At 34.4% G+C, this 9,529-nt stretch overlaps 1 protein-coding gene across 1 annotated transcript; it reads left to right on the forward strand.

Moving 5' to 3' along the window:
* The first annotated feature begins 6,467 nt into the window (after positions 1-6,467).
* On the forward strand, positions 6,468-8,320 carry LOC139890920 (uncharacterized). Its single transcript, XM_071873845.1, has 2 exons — positions 6,468-7,083; positions 7,884-8,320. Exons 1-2 carry the CDS (start codon positions 6,544-6,546, stop codon positions 7,956-7,958), a joined length of 615 nt encoding a protein of 204 aa, XP_071729946.1. The 5' UTR covers positions 6,468-6,543; the 3' UTR covers positions 7,959-8,320.
* The last annotated feature ends 1,209 nt before the right edge of the window (positions 8,321-9,529 follow it).

Consider the following 9,529-nt stretch of genomic DNA (forward strand, 5'->3'; position numbering starts at 1 on the left):
AAATATGGTTGGCTCTGCCACCTAACTAATATATGGTCGGTTATACCACCTAAATGATATATGGTCGACACTGTCGCCTAATTTACATTTATGTTATCTAACATTTACTTATGTATACTAACATTTACATTTATGTTATCTAACATTTATTTATGTATACTAACATTTACAGTTATGTTCACTAACATTTATATTTATGTTATTTAAGTTATATATGGTCGGTTATACCACCTGAATTATATTTTCTGTAATCTAACTCTTATTAACTTCACTAACATTTATATTTATGTTAATAAGACCTCATGATTGTACGCAACACGTCATTTGACAACACGGTACTTTATGTACGCAACACGCCATTTGACAACACGGTACCATGGGTCGAGATTAATTCCGATCAATACGAATACGATGGGGTCTTTATATGTTATCTAACATTTATGATTACTTATGCAATTAATCATTATTTATTTCATGCATACTAATGTTTATTCTTAAATTTATAATCTTAAAAGTTAAAATAAAAAAAGTAGTTTGTATTTTTATTAAAAGTAAATCTTAAAAGTTAAAATAAAAAAGTAGTTTGTATTTTTATTAAAAGTAAATCTTAAAAGTTAAAATAAGAAAAGTAGTTTGTATTTTTATTAAAAGTAAATCTTAAAGGTTAAAATAAGAAAAATATATTATAATAATATATATTATAACTTAATATATATTATAATAATATCATTAATAATATAATATAATATGAACCTATATTCCCTTATTATTTTATTATTTGTAATCATACCATTATTCCTTTGTTTACTACTTATGAATCTAAACTAATTCTAATTGCATGTTGTTATTTATCTACGAAAAAAAATATTATGATTATGATTATGATTATGATTTATGTTGTTCATCTTTCTGAAAATAGAAAATGTCAAAATTATCAAAGCTTGAGTTTGATGCCTTAGACGTATCGGGAACAAACTACACATCATGGGTTATGGACGTAGAAATAAATCTTGGATCATTGGGTATTCTAGAAACTTTAAAAGAAAATAATACTTGTTCCGATCAAGATAAATTAAAATCAATTGCTTTTATTCGCAAACATATTGATACCACCTTAAAACATATGTTTCTCACTATCAAAGATCCACATGTTTTATGGGAAAGTATCAAGAGTAGATTCGATAATCAAAAGGAGATATTACTTCCAGCTGCGAGGGAAGAATGGAGAAATCTAAGGTTCCAAGATTTCAAAAAGGTAAGTGAATACAGCTCGGCCATGTTCAAGATCCGTTCAAAGCTTCAATTCTGTGGTCAAGAAATAAGTGATGCTGATATGATGGAGAAAACTTTCTCCACAATGCATTCTGCAAATATAACTGTGCAAGAAAATTTAAGATTGCAGAATTATAAAACTTTTTCCAAACTTCAAACTTATCTCTTAGTTGCAGAAGCTAATAAAGAATTACTGATGAAAAATCAAGAATCTCGTCCTACCGGTGCGCTAGCATTTCCTGAAGCTAATGCTATTAACAATAATAATAATAATAATAAAAGAAGAAATGCACATGGACGAGGGCGTGGAAGAGGTCGTAGCCATATTGGCCAAAACCATCATCATGGAAATTACCATAACAATAATAAAAATCATAACTATGTTCGAAATCACCCTTATGGTAATGGCCGTGGTGGTGGTCGTGGTCGTGGTGGTCGTGGTGGTCGTGGTTGTGGACAAAGAAATAATAATCCACAAAATTATAAAATCCAAACACCATACAATCCCACAAATCACAATGTTGAAGAAGGCTCTTCAAAGAATGTTGAAGATTCTTGTTACCGATGTGGTAAAATTGGCCACTGGTCTAAAAACTGCCGAACAAATCAGCATTCTGTTAATCGGTATCAAGAATCCCTAAAGGGAAAAGGAAAAGAAGCAAATCTTGTGGATGACCTTGATACAAAAATCACTGAGCCAACTTGTGACTACTTTAATGAATAAATTTCTAATATATATATATATATATATATATATATATATATATATATATATATATATATATAGATATCCTATTATATGTTCTCGTTAAATAAATGGTTGTAGATTTTCAATCTACACCATATCTAGTTTACTACATATTTCCTTATTATGTGCTATCGTTTGTAACATGTTTTGAATGTAATATATTGATGAATTATATACTCATTATTTGTTTCTCATATTTTTTTTTAAGTTCATGATGTATACTGCTGGAGTAAAAAATCAGTCAAATGGTGGAGATATTTGTATTGCAGACAGTGGTGCCACTCACACCATACTCAAATCTAAAAAATATTTCACAGACTTGAAAGCAACGGAAGGAACTATACATACTATATCAGGTCCTGTGGACTTAATAAAAGGAATGGGAAAGGCAAAATTCATGTTACCAAATGGTACGAATTTTCTGATAAATAATGCCTTATTTTCTCCCATGTCAAAGAGAAATTTGTTAAGTTTCTCTAACATATACCAAAATGGATATGATTATCAGTCAGTGACAACAGAAAATGAAAAATATTTAAGTATCACTGATAAGAATCGTGTAATTGAAAAACTACCAAGACTTCATTCTGGTTTACATTATACACATATAAATGTACCTGAAGTAAATGTGGTAGTTAAAGAAAAATTATGTGATCCTGTAATGATCAGTTTGTGACATGAGAGATTAGGTCACCCAGGATCAACAATGATGAAAAGAATAATACAAAATACACATGGACATCCATTGGCGGATCAAAGGATCTCTCATGATGCACTTATCCCATGTACATCATGCTCACTTGGAAAGTTGATAATAAGACCATCACCTCTTAAGGTTGAAAAAGAATCACCAATGTTTCTTGAAAGAATTCAAGGTGATATATGTGGACCAATTCATCCACCATGTGGACCATTTAGATATTTTATGGTTCTAATAGACGCATCTAGTAGATGGTCTCATGTTTGTCTATTATCAAGTCGAAATATGGCATTTGCAAAATTTCTTGCTCAAATTATTAAATTGAGAGCACATTTCCCTGATTATACTATTAAAAGGGTGAGACTAGATAATGCCGGTGAGTTTACGTCTCAAGCATTTAATAACTTTTGCATGTCTATTGGGATTATTGTTGAACATTCCGTTGCCCATGTGCATACACAAAATGGTTTAGCTGAATCATTAATTAAACGATTGCAGCTAATAGCTAGACCATTGATAATGCGAACAAAACTCCCAGTATCTGTATGGGGCCATGCAATTTTGCATGCTGCATCATTGATTCGCATTAGACCAAGCGCAAGTCATACATATTCTCCTTTGCAACTTGCTTTTGGTCATCAGCCAAATATTTCCCACCTTAGAACATTTGGTTGTGCGGTTTATGTCCCTATCGCACCACCACAACGCACTAAAATGGGTCCTCAAAGAAGGATGGGAATATATGTTGGATATGAAACATCTTCAATAATAAGATATATTGAACCCATGACGGGTGATGTTTTTACAGCACGTTTTGCTGATTGTCACTTTAATGAAACATTATTCCCTAGATTAGGGGGAGAAATAAAAAATAAAGAAAATGATGTTTCATGGTGTGAACCTCAATTAATGTATCTTGATCCTCGCACAAAAGAATGCGAGATCGAAGTTCAAAAAATAATGCATATGTAAGAACTTGCAAATAAATTGCCTGATGCATTTACAGATACAAAAAGAGTGACTAAATCATATATACCAGCAGCAAATGCTCCAGCTCGAATTGAAATTCCAAAAACTGGCAATAATGTTATTCTTGAGTCTTTGCCACGCCAGAAACGTGGGAGACCAATTGGTTCCAAAGATAAAAATCCTCGGAAAATAAAATCAGCTGATAATGAGGTAAAAGAAAGTGTTCAAGAAGAACTACAAATCAATACTCCTTCCGCAGAGGAGATTGATGATGTCAATACGGAATTTTCAATCAATTACGCACATTCAAAAATATTATGGAACCAAAATGAAATGAAAAATCTTGATGAGATATTTTCATATAATGTTGCATATGACATCATGAATGATGATGATGATCCAGAACCAAAATCTGTCATGGAATGTCAAAATAGACATGATTGGGATCATTGGAAAGGAGCAATACGAGCTGAATTTGAATCACTCAATAAAAGAAAAGTTTTCGGATCTATCATTCTCACACCTAAAGATGTGAAACCTGTGGGATATAGATGGGTTTTTGTGCGAAAAAGAAATGAGAAAAATGAAGTTACAAGGTATAAAGCTAGACTTGTAGCTCAAGGTTTTTCTCAAAGACCGGGAATTGATTATGAGAAAACTTATTCTCCTGTTATGGATGAAATTACTTTTAGATACTTAATCAGCCTGGCAGTTTCTGAAAATTTAGAAATGCATCTCATGGATGTTGTGACTGCTTATCTTTATGGATCACTTGATAGTGATATATATATGAAGATACCTGAAGGATTTAAGGTATCAGAAGCAACCAATGCAAAACCCAAAGAAATGTACTCAATCAAGTTACAAAGGTCTTTATATGGGTTGAAACAATCGGGTCGCATGTGGTATAAACGATTAAGTGATTACTTGATAAGCAAAGGGTATACCAATAATCTTATTTGCCCATGTGTTTTCATTAAGAAAACAACATCCGGATATGTGATCATAGCTGTTTATGTTGATGATCTTAATATCATAGGTACAAATAAAGAGATCCATGAAGCCATTCAACTTCTAAAGAAAGAATTTGAAATGAAAGATCTCAGAAAAACCAAGTATTGCCTTGGTTTACAAATTGAACATATGCCTAATGGTTTACTTGTACATCAAACAACATATATTGAAAAGATTTTAAAACGTTTTAATATGGACAAGGCAAAACCATTAAGTACTCCTATGGTTGTTAGATCACTTAATGTTGACACTGATCCATTTCGTCCTTGTGAAGATCATGAAGATATCCTGGGACCAGAAGTACCATATCTTAGTGCAATTGGAGCTCTTATGTATCTTACAAATTGTACAAGACCTGACATTTCTTTTGCAGTTAATTTGTTGGCAAGGTTCAGCTCAGCTCCTACCAAAAGACACTGGAATGGGATCAAACACATATTTCGATACCTTCGAGGAACTACTGATTTAGGATTATTTTATTCTAACGAATCAAAACAAGATTTGGTTGGTTATGCAGATGCAGGTTATTTATCTGATCCACATAAAGCTAAATCTCAAAATGGATATGTATTCCTAAATGGAGGTACCGCAATATCATGGCGTTCTCAAAAACAAACACTTGTTGCAACATCATCAAATCATGCCGAAGTAATTGCATTACATGAAGCCAGTCGGGAATGTTTTTGGTTGAGATCAATGACACAACTCATTACTGATTCTTGTGGACTAGAACGCAATAAAAGTTCAACAACTATCTATGAAGATAATGTAGCTTGCATAACACAGATGAAAGAAGGGTATATCAAAAGTGACCGAACAAAACACATACCCCCTAGATTCTTCTCATACACTCAAAATCTCATTAAGGACAACCAGATTGAAATGAGATATGTTCAGTCCAGCAAAAACTCTGCTGACCTTTTCACCAAAGCACTTCCAACTGCTATTTTCAGAACACACGTTCATAATATTGGCATGAGGCATGTTCAGAAGATGTAACAACTCAGGCGTTGCCTACTTGAGGGGGAGTCAACTCTATGCTGCACTCTTTTTCCCTTAACTAAAGTTTTATCCCAAAGGGTTTTCTTTAGCAAGGTTTTTAACGAGGCAGTACTAGTTATTCACTAATAAAATTATCATCCAAGGGGGAGTGTTATAAAAGTAATAATTGGATGATAATTTTATTATTATTATAAATATTGCATAGTATATTTTTTTGAGTATAAATAGGTGTGTTGAGTTAGAGTTTATTGTATGTATTTTTTGGTTAACAAAAACACTCTCTCTCTACATTCCAAATGCCACCAAACTCTCATTGTACATTTTTCTATAAATAAAAAACCAATTACTCATACCTTTTGTTCAACCTTTGTTTTCTCCGTTTTACAGTATCTCTATCTCTATATACCTTCTACAGTCAAGAACCACTAAAGGTAGTTATAAGCCTACTGAATTATAACACACATTATTTAAAAGTATATAGACTACAATAATATTTTTCTATGTATATGACATACATTGAAAAAAAGAAGTATATAGTTATTGTTAGCTTTAACCAAATTAAAAAAAAATTATTACTCTCTATTAAAATTAACTTAACTTTAACTTTTAAATCTAAAAATGACAATAAAATGGAGTATGGATTTTGTCATCTCAACAAACTGCGGTTGTAACCTACACTATCAAACAGCCCCACCACACCAGCAACCAGATCAATATAAATACCATCTACAACCTTATCACTCTCTCCAACACTTCCCACTTTTCAAACACCACCACCACTACCATCTACGGCGCACGTTAACACTTCACTCTCCTTAACATACACCTCCACCTCATCATGGATCCCAAAACCGCCGTCCTAACAGCATTCATCTGCATTATCCTCTCCACCGTCGCCGGTCAATCCCCTTCTGCTGCCCCCACTGCCACCCCTACTCCACCCACAACCTCCACTCCACCACCCACCACCGCATCTCCACCACCCATCGCAACCACACCGCCACCTGTCGCAGCCACACCACCACCTGTCGCAGCCACACCACCACCAGTTGCAGCCACACCACCGTCCGTCGCCACTCCTGTTGCATCACCACCAGTAGCATCAACACCACCTCCCGTTGCAACACCACCACCCGTTGCAACACCACCACCCGTCGCAACCCCACCACCAGTCGCAACCCCACCACCCGTCGCAACACCACCACCAGCTCCACTTGCATCTCCCCCAGCTCCAGTCCCAGTTGCATCTCCGGCTCCTAGTGTTACACCGGTAGCTGCACCGGCTCCTTTAACTTTAAGCCCACCTGCACCTCCCACCGGAGCTCCTTCTCCGTCCCTCGGAACCGATCTATCTCCAGCACCGGCAGCTACTGATGTGGTAAGTACATTTACATCTTTACACTCTATAGATCTGAACTATATTACTGTACTTTTCAATGCTAGTGAACTCATAAAGTAACAGGATATATGTTATAGTTAAGATTTATGGTTGCTTGTTAACTTTAATCTGAATATACACTTGATTGCTAACTTACGCCCAAAAGACACATTTGATTGCTAACTTGCGCCCAAAAGACACATTTGATTGCTAACTTGCGCCTTTGTCCATCAGATCTGAACTTTTTTAGTCTAAAATAAGGAAATTGTATGTAAGAAAACAAATACTTGAATTAAAGATCTGGCACATAAGAAAAAATGTAACTTTATTTTCTAATCAGGAAGTTTAGATTTGGAAATGGCGCACGATAGCAATTTATGCTAATATGAGCCATGTATTTTTGCGGTTTCTCGTGTTTGGGAATTTGTCTTTGGGGTAAGCGATCACGTGTGTCGTTTTGTTTTTTAGCTTTCCAGGAGAGGGGTTACATTTCCCAATTAATTGACTTGTACCCTTTTAGCTAAAAGTTGTAACTTGTAACAAAGCAAAATTTTGATAGCTACAAAATAAGACTTCTAAAAATTGATACATCAGAACTATCCAAACTTATCTCAATATAAAAAATGTAGCAAGTGATGAGATCTTCAGTACTATTACTATTAAGTATTAGGGGTTACAAAACATATTGCAATGCAATGTTAGAGGAATTAATCTAAATCTCCTTGAAAATTGTTATTTTGATGTTTTTTTCATGTTTAAATATAAACCAGTTGATCTTATGTTTGACATTGATGATACAGAGCGGTGTAGCGAAGATGGGATCTATGGCTGGGAGCATCGTTTTTGGATGTGCTCTTGTATACACGCTACTCTAGAGATGTATTTTTTACATGTGTTCGAGTTGGGTTTTGGGATCGAATTGAGTCGACGATTGAGAGCTTTGCATTGTATTTTGAGTAGCTATTTACATTCTTTTTGGGGGATGCAGTTTCTTGTAATTCTGATTGTGAACATTGTTGACATTACTACTGCTATTTCTATAGCTATATTGCTACTATTACATTTGTATCCATTTTTTGTGCTGCTTTTTGCAAATCAATTTCTCTTGATAATATTCTGTTTAAAAAAGCAATTGTTAATTTGATTTGGGTATGGGCTATACCTGGCTGGTTGTGAGGTGGGGTTGGCATGGGCCTGATTAACACTATTGTTCAATGCTATTAACGGACAATATACTACGTGATTGTATTTCTATAGATAGTTTTTTCTTGTTCCTTAAGAATAGGATTACTTGTTGTAGTTATCTCTTATTGTAAATTTGTTCTATAAATATTAATCAAAGTTAATACCACAATTGTGGTGAATTATTCTAAATCCTCTCACATGGTATCAGACTAAATCGTTCCTATATCTCCTTTTTTCTTTTCAATCGGCATCTACTATCTCAATCATCATCATCATCGAACATGACTAACACGTCATCTTCAAACTCCAATGATGGAACCCTACCCCTTAATACCATCTTGCACATGATTACAATCAAATTATCATCTACAAACTATCTTCTATGGAGGCATCAATTGCTTCCACTTCTTACTTTTCAGAAATTGGATGAATATATTAATGGCACGAAAATCGAACCTCCTCCCACCCTTACTGTCGAAGGTGTTTCAACCCCAAATCCTGAGTTTTTGTCTTGGAAGGATGGTGATCAACGTGCTTTGATCATCATACAATCTTCCTTAACCGAAGAATCTATGTCCGTCATCCTTGGTTTGACATCTTCTCGTGCTGTATGGTCTGCCCTTGAAGACTTTTACAGCCATGATTCTACTGACCGTATGCAAACTTTACGTGATAATCTTCGGCAATTAACAAAGGGGACGAGCACGGTTTCTAAATATAGCCAGAAGTTTAAACTTCTTTGTGACCAACTTGCGGCTATCGGGCATTCGGTTGATGAAGTCGATAAGCATCATTGGTTTCTTTGTGGCTTGGGTAGTACTTTTGAAACTTTTTCAACTACTCAACGAATTATCAAACCAAGACCTTTGTTTCGTGATCTCCTCTCTCAAGCTAAGAGTCATAAATTGTTTTTGGCCTCGGTTCACAACCCCACCTGTAACGACCCTGAATTTTCCAACGTTATTTATTAATAATTATTATTAATACTTGTGATTAAATGAATGTATTGTTATACATTTACTTGTTACCGCGATTAACTTTTGAATGCCCGGAACGTCTTTGTGACACACGAACTTTCCACGAGTGATATTTTTAAATATCATTTACATTCATGATTAAGTTTTATTAATCATTTTAATTAACTAAGGTTATTAGTTAATTACTTGGGCTTTAATTGGATTTACTTGTTAATTAATGGAACTTGGGCTTTTATTAGTGATTAGTGGGCTTGGAAGCCCACCCTACATCTTATTTGGACTTA

Source organism: Rutidosis leptorrhynchoides, chromosome 2, assembly GCF_046630445.1.
Source record: "Rutidosis leptorrhynchoides isolate AG116_Rl617_1_P2 chromosome 2, CSIRO_AGI_Rlap_v1, whole genome shotgun sequence".
NCBI lineage: Eukaryota > Viridiplantae > Streptophyta > Magnoliopsida > Asterales > Asteraceae > Rutidosis > Rutidosis leptorrhynchoides.